A 16,854-nucleotide genomic window follows, 5' to 3' on the forward strand; every position below is an offset into this window, starting at 1 on the left:
CATACCTTCTCTGCTATGCAATCTGGTTTCAGAGCTGGTCATGGGTGCACCTCAGCCACGCTCAAGGTCCTAAACGATATCTTAACCGCCATCGATAAGAAACATTACTGTGCAGCCGTATTCATTGATCTGGCCAAGGCTTTCGACTCTGTCAACCACCACATCCTCATCGGCAGACTCGACAGCCTTGGTTTCTCAAATGATTGCCTCGCCTGGTTCACCAACTACTTCTCTGATAGAGTTCAGTGTGTCAAATCGGAGGGTCTGTTGTCCGGACCTCTGGCAGTCTCTATGGGGGTGCCACAGGGTTCAATTCTTGGACCGACTCTCTTCTCTGTATACATCAATGAGGTCGCTCTTGCTGCTGGTGAGTCTCTGATCCACCTCTATGCAGACGACACCATTCTGTATACTTCCGGCCCTTCTTTGGACACTGTGTTAACAACCCTCCAGGCAAGCTTCAATGCCATACAACTCTCCTTCCGTGGCCTCCAATTGCTCTTAAATACAAGTAAAACTAAATGCATGCTCTTCAACCGATCGCTACCTGCACCTACCCGCCTGTCCAACATCACTACTCTGGACGGCTCTGACTTAGAATACGTGGACAACTACAAATACTTAGGTGTCTGGTTAGACTGTAAACTCTCCTTCCAGACCCATATCAAACATCTCCAATCCAAAGTTAAATCTAGAATTGGCTTCCTATTTCGCAACAAAGCATCCTTCACTCATGCTGCCAAACATACCCTTGTAAAATTGACCATCCTACCAATCCTCGACTTTGGCGATGTCATTTACAAAATAGCCTCCAATACCCTACTCAACAAATTGGATGCAGTCTATCACAGTGCTATCCGTTTTGTCACCAAAGCCCCATATACTACCCACCATTGCGACCTGTACGCTCTCGTTGGCTGGCCCTCGCTTCATACTCGTCGCCAAACCCACTGGCTCCATGTCATCTACAAGACCCTGCTAGGTAAAGTCCCCCTTATCTCAGCTCGCTGGTCACCATAGCATCTCCCACCTGTAGCACACGCTCCAGCAGGTATATCTCTCTAGTCACCCCCAAAACCAATTCTTTCTTTGGCCGCCTCTCCTTCCAGTTCTCTGCTGCCAATGACTGGAACGAACTACAAAAATCTCTTAAATTGGAAACACTTATCTCCCTCACTAGCTTTAAGCACCAACTGTCAGAGCATCTTACAGATTACTGCACCTGTACATAGCCCACCTATAATTTAGCCCAAACAACTACCTCTTTCCCAACTGTATTTAATTTATTTATTTATTTTGCTCCTTTGCACCCCATTATTTTTATTTCTACTTTGCACATTCTTCCATTGCAAAACTACCATTCCAGTGTTTTACTTGCTATATTGTATTTACTTTGCCACCATGGCCTTTTTTGCCTTTACCTCCCTTCTCACCTAATTTGCTCACATTGTATATAGACTTGTTTTTTTTACTGTTTTATTGACTGTATGTTTGTTTTACTCCATGTGTAACTCTGTGTCGTTGTATGTGTCGAACTGCTTTGCTTTATCTTGGCCAGGTCGCAATTGTAAATGAGAACTTGTTCTCAACTTGCCTACCTGGTTAAATAAAGGTGAAATAAAAAATAAATTCAATGAGAATGGGGGCGTGCTCAGTCCTACTTTTCATGTAGTCCACAATCATCTGCTTAGTCTTGATTACTTTGAGGGATAGGTTGTTATTCTGGCACCACCCGGCCAGGTCTCTGACCTCCTCCCTATAGGCTGTCTCGTCTCGTCGCAAACGTAATGATGGTGTTGGAGTCGTGCCTGGCCATGCAGTCATGGGTGAACAGGGAGTACAGGAGGGGACTGAGCACGCACCCCTGAGGGGCTCCAGTGTTGAGGATCTGCGTGGCAGATGTGTTGCTCCTTACCTTCACCACCTGGGGCTGCACATCAGGAAGTCCAAGATCTAGTTGCAGAGGGAGGTGCTTAGTCCCAGGGTTCTTAGTGATGAGCTTTGAGGGCACTATGGTGTTGAACGCTGAGCTGTAGTCAATTAACAGCATTCTCACATAGGTGTTCCTTTTGTCCAGATGAGAAAGGGTGGTGTGGAGAGCAATAGATGTTGCATCATCTGTGGATCTGTTTGGGCAGTATGCAAATTGGAGTGGGTCTAGGGTTTCTGGGATAATGGTGTTGATGTGAGCCATGACCAACCTTTCAAAGCACTTCATGGCTACAGACGTGATTGCTACAGGTTGGTAGTCATTTAGGCAGGTTACCTTCGTGTTCTTAGGCACAGGAACATCTGGAGAACTCCATAGGATGGGATACATTTTCTCAAGGTGTGTGTGTGTGTGTGTGTGTGTGTGTGTGTGTGTGTGTGTGTGTGTGTGTGTGTGTGTGTGTGTGTGTGTGTGTGTGTGTGTGTGCGCGTGTGCGCGTGTGTGCGTGCGTGTTTACTCACAGTGTCTCCAGACTGAGCAAACCTTGGAAACACCTCTCTCCCATCGTCTGGATCTGGTTGTTATGGAGATGACTATGCACAGAAAGACAGCCAATCACAACGAAGGAAATACTTTTCAGCCAATCACAGTTAAAACACACATCTCAACACGACTGACCTCAGAAAGACAACAGACACATTGTCAGATAACAGACAGACACATAAACCCCCTCTAATCCCCGCGCCCACACACACAACTAGAGGGTACTCACAGTACGACCAGTGATGAATCCCCCCCCCCCACACCCCACACACACACAACTAGAGGGTACTCACAGTACGACCAGTGATGAATCCCCCACACCCCACACACACACAACTAGAGTGTACTCACAGTACGACCAGTGATGAATCCCCCCCCACACACACAACTAGAGGGTACTCACAGTACGACCAGTGATGAATTCCCCCCACACACACACAAGCAGAGGGTACTCACAGTACGACCAGTGATGAATCCCCCCACACACACACAACCAGAGGGTACTCACAGTACGACCAGTGATGATTCCCCCACACACACAAGCAGAGGGTACTCACAGTACGACCAGTGATGATTCCCCCCCACACACACACAACCAGAGGGTACTCATAGTACGACCAGTGATGAATCCCCCCCACACACACAACCAGAGGGTACTCATAGTACGACCAGTGATGAATCCCCCCACACACAAGCAGAGGGTACTCACAGTACGACCAGTGATGAATCCCCCCACACACCCCCCACACACACAACCAGAGGGTACTCATAGTACGACCAGTGATGAATCCCCCCACACACCCCCAGTGACACACACAACCAGAGGGTACTCACAGTACGACCAGTGATGAATCCCCCCACACACAACCAGAGGGTACTCACAGTACGACCAGTGATGAATCCCCCCACACACAACCAGAGGGTACTCACAGTACGACCAGTGATGAATCCCCCCACACACAACCAGAGGGTACTCACAGTACGACCAGTGATGAATCCCCCCACACACACCAGAGGGTACTCACAGTACGACCAGTGATGAATCCCCCCCCCCAAACACAACCAGAGGGTACTCACAGTACGACCAGTGATGAATCCCCCCCCACAACCAGAGGGTACTCACAGTACGACCAGTGATGAATCCCCCCCCCCCACACACACCAGAGGGTACTCACAGTACGACCAGTGATGAGAGGTTGCTAAATGCATGGTCAGGTATGTGAGTGATATGGTTGAGAGCGAGGGTCATAGCTTGTAGGGCCGGCAGAGAGTCCAGAGCAGAGACAGGGATCTCTGTTAAACTGTTATCATCCAACCACAGGTGTCTTAGAGACCTAAGACCACCTAGTGACCGCGCAGGCACCTCAGATAACAGGTTAGCATCCAGACGCCTGGAGGAGAGGAGAGGAGAGGAGAGGAGAGGAGAGGAGAGGAGAGGAGAGGAGAGGAGAGGAGAGGAGAGGAGAGGAGAAGAGGTGAGGAGGTGAGAAGAGAAGAGGTGAAGAGGTGAGAAGAGAGGAGAGGAGAGGAGAGAGAGGGAAGAGGTGAAGAGGTGAGAGGAGAGAGAGAGAGGAGAGGAGAGGAGAGGAGAGGAGGTGAGAAGAGAGGAGAGGAGAGGAGAGGAGAGAGAGGAGAGGTGAGAGAAGAGGAAGAGGAGAGGAGAGAGGAGAGGAGAGGAGAGGAGAGGAGAGGAGAAGAGGTGAGAGGTGAGAGGTGAGAGGAGAAGAGGTGAAGAGGTGAGAAGAGAGAGGAGAGGAGAGGAGAGGAGAGGAGAAGAGAGGAGAGAGAGGAGAGGAGAGGAGAGGAGAGGAGAGGAGAGGAGAGGAGAGGAGAGGAGAGGAGAGGAGAGGAGAGGAGAGGAGAGGAGAGGAGAGGAGAAGAGGTGAAGAGGTGAGAAGAGAAGAGGTGAAGAGGTGAGAAGAGAGAGAGAGGAGAGGAGAAGAGAGGAGAGAGGAGAAGAGAGAGAGAGGAGGTGAGAGGAGAGGAGAGGAGGGAGAGGAGAGAGAGAGGAGAGGAGAGGAGAGAGAGGAGAGGAGAGGGAGAGGAGAGGAGAGGAGAGGAGAGGAGAGGGGAGAGGAGAGGAGAGAGAGGAGAGGAGAGGAGAGGAGAGGAGAGGAAGGGAGAGGAGAGGAGAGGAGGGAGAGGGAGAGAAGAGAGGAGAGGAGAGGAGAGGAGAGGAGAGGAGAGGAGAGGAGAGGAGAGGAGAGGAGAGAAGAGGTGAAGAGGTGAGAAGAGAGGAGAGGAGAGGAGAAGAGGTGAGGAGAGGAGAGGAGAGGAGAGGAGAGGAGAGGAGAGGAGAGGAGAGGAGGTGAAGAGGTGAGAAGAGAGGAGAGGAGAGGAGAAGAGGTGAAGAGGTGATAAGAGAGGAGAGGAGAGGAGAGGAGAGGAGAGGAGAGGAGAGGAGAGGAGAGGAGAGGAGAGGAGGGGAGAACAAAGGGTTGTTGAATTCATATCAATACATCTTGATGACATGTATCATATAATTTATGACCTCATTTAGAGTCTCTTTGAATCATTTTATGGACATCAGATAATTAACTGGGGGGGATTTCAATGAATGCTCTATCTGAATACATGCTCTGTCTAAGTGCATGCTCTGAATACATGCTCTATCTGAATGCCTGCTCTGAATAATGCTCTGTCTAAGTGCATGCTCTGAATACATGCTCTATCTGAATACATGCTCTGAATACATGCTCTGTCTGAATGTATGCTCTATCTGAATGCATGCTCTGAATACATGCTCTGTCTGAATACATGCTCCATCTGAATGCATGCTCTGAATACATGCTCTATCTGAATACATGCTCTATCTGAATGCATGCTCTGAATACATGCTCTATCTGTGGCCCCCTGTTCTACCTGTTCTACCTGTTCTCCATGTTGTATTGTGGTTCGTATTGTGTGGCCCCCTGTTCTACCTGTTCTACCTGTTCTCCATGTTGTATTGTGGTTCGTATTGTGTGGCCCCCTGTTCTACCTGTTCTACCTGTTCTACCTGTTCTCCATGTTGTATTGTGGTTCGTATTGTGTGGCCCCCTGTTCTACCTGTTCTACCTGTTCTACATGTTGTATTTGTGAGTGATTGTTGTATTGTGGTTCGTATTGTGTGGCTGTGCATTTTTACGTGTCATGTTTGAATTTTTGAGTAAAGTATTTTATTAGTTATATTATATATATATATATATATATATATATATATATATATATATATATATATTATCTGCTGTCCTGCGCCTGACTCATCTCACCAGCTACTTACAACTGCTTTAGTCAACTCTATCTGACACTCACAATGTGAACCTGAATGGATTTCATATTGGACTTCAGACAAACTACACTGAATACAAATATATACGCAACATGCAACAATTTCAAAGATTTTACTGAGTTACAGTTCATAAGGAAATCAGTCAATTGAAATAAATTAATTAGGTCCTAATCTATGGATGTAACATGATTGGGAATACAGATATGCATCTGTTGGTAACAGATACCTTAAAAAGAAAACGGGCCTCACAATGGGCCTCATCTCCTCACTGTATCTCTGCACATTTAATCTGCCATTGATAAAATTCAATTGTGTTCATTGTCCATAGTTTATGCCTGCCCATACCATAACCCCGCCTCCATGAGGCACTCTGTTCACAATGGTTACAACAGCAAATCGCTCACCCACATAATGCCATAGACGTGGCCTGTGGTTGTGAGGCCGGTTGGACGTACTGCCAAATTCTCTAAAACAACGTTGGAGGCGGCTTATGGTAGAGACATAAACATTAAATTGTCTGGCAACAGCTCTGGTGGACATTTACAGACGACTCATATACTGTATTTAGTGATTTCAGAAAGTATTCACACCCCCTGACTTTTTCCACATTTTGTTGTTTTACAAAGTGGGATTAAAATCGATTTAATTGTCATTTAATGTCAATGATCTCTACAAAAAAACTCTGCAATATTAAAGTGAAAGAACAATTCTAACATGAAAACAATCTTAATGGAAAAGAAAACACGAATATATTCAACCCCCTGAGTCAATGACAGAAGCACATTTGGCTGTGATTACAGCTGTAAATCTATAAGAGCTTTGCATACCTGGATTGTACTATTTTGGCCCATTATTATAAAAATACATTTTGTTCAAGCTATTCCAAGTTTCTAGACAGCCATTTTCATGTCTTGCCATAGATTTTCAAGCCAATTTATGTTCAAACTTGCTTCTTGGACCCCCTCTCTCTACCGCACCTGCTGTATCGAACTCTGAATGCTCGTCTATGAAAAGCCACCTGACATTTACTCCTGACCTGTTTCACCCTCTATAAACACGGATTATTATTTGACCCTGTTGGTCATCTATGAATGTTTGAACATCTTGAAGAACAATCTGGTCTTTAATGGCCATGTACTGTTATGATCTCCACCCGGCACAGCCAGAAGAGGACTGGCCACCCCTCAGAGCCTGGTTCCTCTCCCCCAGCACAGCCAGAAGAGGACTGGCCACCCCTCAGAGCCTGGTTCCTCTGGTCTACCCAGTACAGCCAGAAGAGGACTGGCCACCCCTCAGAGCCTGGTTCCTCTCTACCCGGAACAGCCAGAAGAGGACTGGCCACCCCTCAGAGCCTGGTTCCTCTCTACCCAGTAACAGCCAGTAGAGGACTGGTCACCCTCAGAGCCTGGTTCCTCTATACCCAGTACAGCCAGTAGAGGACTGGCCACACCTCAGAGCCTGGTTCCTCTCTACCCAGTACAGCCAGAAGAGGACTGGCCACCCCTCAGAGCCTGGTTCCTCTCCCCCAGCACAGCCAGAAGAGGACTGGCCACACCTCAGAGCCTGGTTCCTCTCTACCCAGTACAGCCAGAAGAGGACTGGCCACCCCTCATAGCCTGGTTCCTCTCTACCCAGTACAGTCAGAAGAGGACTGGCCACCCCTCAGAGCCTGGTTCCTCTGGTCTACCCTGTACAGCCAGAAGAGGACTGGCCACCCCTCAGAGCCTGGTTCCTCTCTACCCAGCACAGCCAGAAGAGGACTGGTCACCCCTCAGAGCCTGGTTCCTCTCTACCCAGCACAGCCAGAAGAGGACTGGCCACCCCTCAGAGCCTGGTTCCTCTCTGGGTTTCTTCCTAGGTTTTGGCCTTTCTAGGGAGTTTTGACTAGCCACAGTGCTTCTACATCTGCATTGCTTGCTGTTTGGGGTTTTAGGCTGGGTTTCTGTATAAGAACTTTGTGACATCTGCTGATGCAAAAGGGGCTTTATAAACTTTATGAAAGTCGTTGTAGCAGTAGTATTTATTAGTGTTTAGTATTATTAGTGTTTAGTATGTATTAGTATTTATTCGTTTTTAGTATGTATTAGTATTTAGTATTTCTTAGTGTTTAGTATTTATTAGTATGTAGTATTTCTTAGTATTTAGTATGTATTAGTATGTAGTATTTCTTAGTATTTAGTATTTATTAGTCTAGAGGTAAAACTTTATGAAAGTCATTGTAGAAATATTATTTATTAGTGTTTAGTATTTATTAGTATTTAGTATGTATTAGTATTTAATATTTCTTAGTATTTAGTATGTATTAGTATTTAGTATGTATTAGTATTTAGTATTTCTTAGTGTTTAGTATGTATTAGTGTTGAGTATGTATTAGTATTTATATTTCTTAGTATTTAGTATGTATTAGTATGTAGTATTTCTTAGTATTTAGTATTTATTAGTCTTGAGGTACAACTTTATGAAAGTCATTGTAGAAATAGTATTTATTAGTGTTTAGTATTTCTTAGTATTTAGTATTTCTTAGTATTTAGTATTTATTAGTCCAGAGGTAAAACTTTATGAAAGTCATTGTAGAAATAGTATTTATGTGTTTAGTATTTAGTAGTATTTCTTTGTGTTTAGTATTTCTTAGTGTTAAGTATGTATTAGTATTTAGTATTCCTTAGTGTTTAGTATTTAGTATGTATTCGTATTTAGTATTTATTCGTTTTTAGTATGTATTAGTATTTAGTATTTCTTAGTGTTTAGTATTTCTTAGTGTTCAGTACTTCTTAGTGTTTAGTATTTATTAGCAATTAGTATTCATTAGTATTTAGTATTTATTAGTATTTAGTATTCATTAGGATTTAGTATTGATTAGTACTTAGTATTTAGTAGTATTTAGTATTTAGTAGTATTTAGTGTTTAGTAGTATTTAGTATTCATTAGTATTTAGTATTTATTAGTATTTAGTATTTATTAGTATTTAGTATTCATTAGTATTTAGTATTTAGTAGTATTTAGTATTCATTAGTATTAGTATTTAGTATTTATTAGTATTTAGTATTTAGTATTTATTAGTATTTAGTATTTATTAGTCTAGAGGTAAAGATAGATTACTGACGTCTTTACTGTCGCTGCCTCACACACACATAAAACACACCCGGTGAGGAGTGTGTGTGTGTGTGTGTGTGTGTGTGTGTGTGTGTGTGTGTGTGTGTGTGTGTGTGTGTGTGTGTGTTACTCACAGAGACAGCAGGTTGGGTAGATTCCATGGAATGTCATTGGGAAGTCTTTCCAGCTGATTATTCTGAAGCATCCTGTGAACCAGACAACAACATTAGTATCTTTTTATTTTATTTATTTTTATTTCACCTTTATTTAACCAGGTAGGCAAGTTGAGAACAAGTTCTCATTTACAATTGCTACCTGGCCAAGATAAAGCAAAGCAGTTCGACACATACAACGACACAGAGTTACACATCGACTGAGTTACAGTTCATATGAGGAAATCAGTCCATTTGAATAAATTCATGTTGCCTTAATCTAAAGATGTCACATGACTGGGAATACAGATATGCTTCATAAAGTGACATACCCAAATCTAACTGCCTGTAGCTCAGGCCCTGAAGCAAGGATATGCATATTCTTGGTACCATTTGAAAGGAAACACTTTGAGGTTTGTGGAAATGTTAAATTAATGTAGGAGAATATAACACAATAGATCTGGTAAAAGATAATACAAACAAAACTACGCTACATTTTATCTCTGGGACCGTCAGGATGACAGATCAGAGCCAGATTACTGAATGTAAGTACATTATTTACCTTCAGAGGTGAATGTATCAAAGCAGTTGCCCGTGATAAAAGGGTTGTGTTGTTGTGCACTCTCCTCACACAATAGCATGGTATTTTCTCACTGTAATAGCTACTGTTAATATGACAATGCAGTTAGATTAACACGAATTTAAGACCTTTCTGTCCATATAAGACATGTCTATGTCCCAGAAAGTTTGCTGTTGTTTACAATGTCATTCTAGTCACATTAGCGCACGTTAGCAACAACCGTTCCGGTTTAGAAACACGCTGTCATACAAGTCAATCCAGAGCATCCCAAACATGCTCAATGGCTGACATGTCTGGTGAGTATGCAGGCCATGGAAGAACTGGGACATTTCCAGCTTCCAGGAATTGTGTACAGATCCTTGTGACACGCGGCCCTGCATTATCATTCTGCAACATGAGGTGATGGGGCAGATGACATCAAGCGCCAAGACTAGGTCCAAGAGGATTCTAAACAGCTTCTACCCCAAGCCATAAGACTCCTGAACATCTAATCAAATGGCTACCCAGACAATTTGCAGCCACTAACAGACCCAACCAGCCATTAACAGAACCAACCAGCCACTAACAGACCCAACCAGCCACTAACCGACCCAACCAGCCACTAACAGACCCAACCAGCCATTACCAGAACACACCAGCCACTAACAGACCCAACAAGCCTCTAACAGACCCAACCAGCCCCTAACAGACCCAACCAGCCTCTAACAGACCCAACCAGTCTTAACAGACCCAACCAGCCCCTAACAGACCCAACCAGCCTCTAAACATACCCAACAAGCCTCTAACAGACCCAACCAGCCCCTAACAGACCCAACCAGCCCCTAACAGACCCAACCAGCCATTAACAGAACCAACCAGCCACTAACAGACCCAACCAGCCACTAACCGACCCAACCAGCCACTAACAGACCCAACCAGCCATTACCAGAACACACCAGCCACTAACAGACCCAACAAGCCTCTAACAGACCCAACCAGCCCCTAACAGACCCAACCAGCCTCTAACAGACCCAACCAGTCTTAACAGACCAAACCAGCCCCTAACAGACCCAACCAGCCTCTAAACATACCCAACAAGCCTCTAACAGACCCAACCAGCCCCTAACAGACCCAACCAGCCATTAACAGAACCAACCAGCCACTAACAGACCCAACCAGCCACTAACTGACCCAACCAGCCCCTAACAGACCCAACCAGCCTCTAACAGACCCAACCAGCCTCTAACAGACCCAACCAGCCCCAAACAGACCCAACCAGCCCCAAACCCAACCAAGCTTTAACAGAACCAACCAGCCACTAACAGACCCAACCAACCCCTATCAGACCCAACCAGCCCCTAACAGACCCAACCAGCCTCTAACAGACCCAACCAGTCTTAACAGACCCAACCAGCCTCTAACAGACCCAACCAGCCTCTAACAGACCCAACCAGCCCCTAACAGACCCAAGCAGCCTCTAACAGACCCAACCAGCCACTAACAGACCCAACCAGCCTCTAAACATACCCAACCAGCCTCTAACAGACCCAACCAGCCTCTAACAGACCCAACCACCACTAACAGACCCAACCACCACTAACAGATCCAACCAGCCTCTAAACATACCCAACCAGTCTCTAACATACCCAACCAGTCTCTAACAGACCCAACCAGCCTCTAACAGACCCAACCACCACTAACAGACCCAACCACCACTAACAGACCCAACCAGCCTCTAACAGACCCAACCACCACTAACAGACCCAACCAGCCTCTAACAGACCCAACCAGCCTCTAACAGACCCAACCAGCCTCTAACAGACCCAACCACCACTAACAGACCCAACCAGCCTCTAACAGACGACACCAGCCAAAGACCTGTATATCAGCCCATCCAACCCTTCCATAGCTTACAGCTTCTCACTTCTTGTTTTTTTCTTTCGGAGTGAATCAAAACAGAATTACCTCAATGAGTTTGGTGAATATATATATATTTTTTTTTTTAACTGTAGTGATGATATGCCAGCTCAGTTAGCAGGGATAATAACAGACATCTCAGTTAGCAGGGATAATTAGCAGGGATAATAACAGACAGCTCAGTTAGCAGGGATAATAACAGACATCTCAGTTAGCAGGGATAATAACAGACAGCTCAGTTAGCAGGGATAATTAGCAGGGATAATAACAGACAGCTCAGTTAGCAGGGATAATAACAGACATCTCAGTTAGCAGGGATAATAACAGACAGCTCAGTTAGCAGGGATAATAACAGACAGCTCAGTTAGCAGGGATAATAACAGACAGCTCAGTTAGCAGGGATAATTAGCAGGGATAATAACAGACAGCTCAGTTAGCAGGGATAATAACAGACAGCTCAGTTAGCAGGGATAATTAGCAGGGATAATAACAGACAGCTCAGTTAGCAGGGATAATTAGCAGGGATAATAACAGACAGCTCAGTTAGCAGGGATAATAACAGACAGCTCAGTTAGCAGGGATAATAACAGACAGCTCAGTTAGCAGGGATAATAACAGACAGCTCAGTTAGCAGGGATAATAACAGACAGCTCAGTTAGCAGGGATAATAACAGACAGCTCAGTTAGCAGGGATAATAACAGACAGCTCAGTTAGCAGGGATAATAACAGACAGCTCAGTTAGCAGGGATAATAACAGACAGCTCAGTTAGCAGGGATAATTAGCAGGGATAATAACAGACAGCTCAGTTAGCAGGGATAACAACAGACATCTCAGTTAGCAGGGATAATTAGCAGGGATAATAACAGACAGCTCAGTTAGCAGGGATAATTAGCAGGGATAATAACAGACAGCTCAGTTAGCAGGGATAATAACAGACAGCTCAGTTAGCAGGGATAATAACAGACAGCTCAGTTAGCAGGGATAATAACAGACAGCTCAGTTAGCAGGGATAATAACAGACAGCTCAGTTAGCAGGGATAATTAGCAGGGATAATAACAGACAGCTCAGTTAGCAGGGATAATAACTGACAGCTCAGTTAGCAGGGATAATAACAGACAGCTCAGTTAGCAGGGATAATTAGCAGGGATAATAACAGACAGCTCAGTTAGCAGGGATAATAACAGACAGCTCAGTTAGCAGGGATAACAACAGACATCCCAGTTAGCAGGGATAATAACAGACAGCTCAGTTAGCAGGGATAATAACAGACAGCTCAGTTAGCAGGGATAATAACAGACAGCTCAGTTAGCAGGGATAATAACAGACAGCTCAGTTAGCAGGGATAATAACAGACAGCTCAGTTAGCAGGGATAATAACTGACAGCTCAGTTAGCAGGGATAATAACAGACAGCTCAGTTAGCAGGGATAATAACAGACAGCTCAGTTAGCAGGGATAATAACAGACAGCTCAGTTAGCAGGGATAATAACAGACAGCTCAGTTAGCAGGGATAATAACAGACAGCTCAGTTAGCAGGGATAATTAGCAGGGATAATAACAGACAGCTCAGTTAGCAGGGATAATAACTGACAGCTCAGTTAGCAGGGATAATAACAGACAGCTCAGTTAGCAGGGATAATTAGCAGGGATAATAACAGACATCTCAGTTAGCAGGGATAATAACAGACAGCTCAGTTAGCAGGGATAACAACAGACAGCTCAGTTAGCAGGGATAATTAGCAGGGATAATAACAGACAGCTCAGTTAGCAGGGATAACAACAGACAGCTCAGTTAGCAGGGATAATAACAGACAGCTCAGTTAGCAGGGATAACAACAGACAGCTCAGTTAGCAGGGATAACAACAGACAGCTCAGTTAGCAGGGATAATAACAGACAGCTCAGTTAGCAGGGATAATTAGCAGGGATAATAACAGACAGCTCAGTTAGCAGGGATAATAACAGACAGCTCAGTTAGCAGGGATAATAACAGACATCTCAGTTAGCAGGGATAATAACAGACAGCTCAGTTAGCAGGGATAATAACAGACAGCTCAGTTAGCAGGGATAATAACAGACAGCTCAGTTAGCAGGGATAACAACAGACATCTCAGTTAGCAGGGATAATTAGCAGGGATAATAACAGACAGCTCAGTTAGCAGGGATAATTAGCAGGGATAATAACAGACAGCTCAGTTAGCAGGGATAATTAGCAGGGATAACAACAGACAGCTCAGTTAGCAGGGATAATAACAGACAGCTCAGTTAGCAGGGATAATAACAGACAGCTCAGTTAGCAGGGATAATAACAGACAGCTCAGTTAGCAGGGATAATAACAGACAGCTCAGTTAGCAGGGATAACAACAGACAGCTCAGTTAGCAGGGATAATAACAGACAGCCCAGTTAGCAGGGATAATAACAGACAGCTCAGTTAGCAGGGATAATAACAGACAGCTCAGTTAGCAGGGATAATAACAGACAGCTCAGTTAGCAGGGATAATAACAGACAGCTCAGTTAGCAGGGATAATAACAGACAGCCCAGTTAGCAGGGATAATAACAGACAGCCCAGTTAGCAGGGATAATAACAGACAGCTCAGTTAGCAGGGATAATAACAGACAGCTCAGTTAGCAGGGATAATAACAGACAGCTCAGTTAGCAGGGATAATAACTGACAGCTCAGTTGGTGGTAGTAGTATGTAGTAGTATTTATTTGTGTTTAGTATTTCTTAGTGTTTAGTATGTATTAGTATTTAGTATTTATTCGTTTTTAGTATGTATTAGTATTTATTAGTATTTAGTATTTCTTAGTGTTTAGTATTTCTTAGTGTTCAGTACTTCTTAGTATTTAGTATTTATTAGCAATTAGTATTCATTAGTATTTAGTATTTATTAGTATTTAGTATTCATTAGTATTTAGTATTTATTAGTATTTAGTATGTATTAGTATTGAGTATTTATTAGTATTTATTAGTATTTAATATTTAGTAGTATTTAGTATTTATTAGTATTTAGTAGTATTTAGTATTTAGTAGTATTTAGTATGTATTAGTATTTAGTATTTATTAGTATTTAGTATTTATTAGTATTTAGTAGTATTTAGTATGTATTAGTATTTAGTATTTATTAGTATTTAGTAGTATTTAGTATTTTATTAGTCTAGCGGTAAAGACAGATTACTGACGTCTTTACTGTCACTGCCTCACACACACATAAAACACACCCGGTGAGGAGTGTGTGTGTGTGTGTGTGTGTGTGTGTGTGTGTGTGTGTGTGTGTGTGTGTGTACTTACAACACTTTGAGATTGTGTAGGCCATGGAGAGCGAGGCCAGAGATGTACCTTAACCGGTTCCCTGAGATACGCCTGGAGAGAGAACGGGAGTAGAGAAAAACAGATACATCATTTGTTAATAGCTTAAAGACGTCATTACTTCCACAAATCTCATCAAACATCTCTGTCTCTCGTTTTTGCTACTTCTGTATTTTCTAGATCAGTTCTTCTCTCCCTCCTTGGCCTAGTTTTATACTGAGGTCATCGTGAAGGGGTACAACTATGTCATCATCACGTCAATGAGTCAGGGCTAATCTAGAATCATCACGTCAATGAGTCAGGGCTAATCTAGAATCATCACGTCAATGAGTCAGGGCTAATCTAGAATCATCACCTCAATGAGTCAGGGCTAATCTAGAATCATCACGTCAATGAGTCAGGGCTAATCTAGAATCATCACCTCAATGAGTCAGGGCTAATCTAGAATCATCACGTCAATGAGTCAGGGCTAATCTAGAATCATCACGTCAATGAGTCAGGGCTAATCTAGAATCATCACCTCAATGAGTCAGGGCTAATCTAGAATCGTCACCTCAATGAGTCAGGGCTAATCTAGAATCATCACGTCAATGAGTCAGGGCTAATCTAGAATCATCACCTCAATGAGTCAGGGCTAATCTAGGATCATCACGACCACGATTTCCCCTGACTGTGACCCGACGAGAAAATAAATCTATTCTGATCACAACTAGAGACGAGAGTTTAACCTGGTCATTAAACTGTCCCTAACTAAATCTCTCTACACCCCATGGCAAAATGAATATAATCTCTCCAAACCCCATGGCAAAATGTGTGGAATTGCTCTCCACCCCATGGCAAAATGTGTGGAATTGCTCTCCACCCCATGGCAAAATGTGTGGAATTGCTCTCCACCCCATGGCAAAATGGATAGAATCTCTCTCCACCCCATGGCAAAATGTGTAGAATATCTCTACACCCCATGGCAAAATGTGTGGAATTGCTCTCCACCCCATGGCAAAATGAATATAATCTCTCCAAACCCCATGGCAAAATGTGTAGAATCTCTCTCCACCCCATGGCAAAATGTGTAGAATCTCTCTACACCCCATGGCAAAATGTGTAGAATCTCTCTCCACCCCATGGCAAAATGTGTAGAATCTCTCTCCACCCCATGGCAAAATGTGTAGAATCTCTCTCAACCCCATGGCAAAATGTGTAGAATCTCTCTCCACCCCATGGCGAAATGGATAGAATCTCTCTCCACCCCATGGCAAAATGGATAGAATCTCTCTCCACCCCATGGCAAAATGTGTAGAATCTCTCTCCACCCCATGGCGAAATGGATAGAATCTCTCTCCACCCCATGGCAAAATGTGTAGAATCTCTCTCCACCCCATGGCAAAATGTGTAGAATCTCTCTCCACCCCATGGCAAAATGTGTAGAATCTCTCTCAACCCCATGGCAAAATGTGTAGAATCTCTCTCCACCCCATGGCGAAATGGATAGAATCTCTCTCCACCCCATGGCAAAATGGATAGAATCTCTCTCCACCCCATGGCAAAATGTGTAGAATCTCTCTCCACCCCATGGCGAAATGGATAGAATCTCTCTCCACCCCATGGCGAAATATCTTTAAAACTATTTAAAATGAAAAATCTCCAAAGGCAGAAGTTTTGCTGTGTTCTGCGCATAGGGTCCCCAAAACTATTGGCCCAATAGTTACAAAATTTAAAAGCACAAACCTTACTTTATTTTAAAGGACCAAGTTAGAACCAAGCCCCCCTCCTCGTCCACTGTACATAGAACCCCCTGACACTCTACACCCCTACACCGCACACCCCTACACCCCACACACCACACCCCTACACCCCACACCCCTATACCCCACACCCCTGCACCCCACACCCCTACACCCCACACACCACACCCCTACACCCCACACCCCACACCCCTACACCCCACACCCCACACCCCTACACCCCACACCCCTACAAAGTCCCCCAGATGGTCCACCAGCCCCACCAGCCCCACCAGTCTCCACCAGCCCCACAAGCCCCACCAGCCCCACAAGCCCCACCAGCCCCACCAGTC

The 16,854-nt window shown here is 44.2% G+C and overlaps 1 protein-coding gene across 1 annotated transcript in view; it reads right to left on the reverse strand.

Annotated features, from left to right (window-relative positions):
• The window catches only part of LOC115128116 (leucine-rich repeat-containing G-protein coupled receptor 6), a 134,941-nt gene that overhangs the window by 57,234 nt on the left and 60,853 nt on the right, over positions 1-16,854 (reverse strand). Inside the window, exons 3-6 of the mRNA XM_065021015.1 lie at positions 14,763-14,834; positions 8,972-9,043; positions 3,649-3,864; positions 2,452-2,523 (exon numbers count right to left, since the gene is read on the reverse strand). Coding sequence (XP_064877087.1) covers positions 2,452-2,523; positions 3,649-3,864; positions 8,972-9,043; positions 14,763-14,834 — 432 coding nt within the window. The remainder of the gene's footprint in view (positions 1-2,451; positions 2,524-3,648; positions 3,865-8,971; positions 9,044-14,762; positions 14,835-16,854) is intronic.

Source organism: Oncorhynchus nerka, linkage group LG7, assembly GCF_034236695.1.
Source record: "Oncorhynchus nerka isolate Pitt River linkage group LG7, Oner_Uvic_2.0, whole genome shotgun sequence".
NCBI lineage: Eukaryota > Metazoa > Chordata > Actinopteri > Salmoniformes > Salmonidae > Oncorhynchus > Oncorhynchus nerka.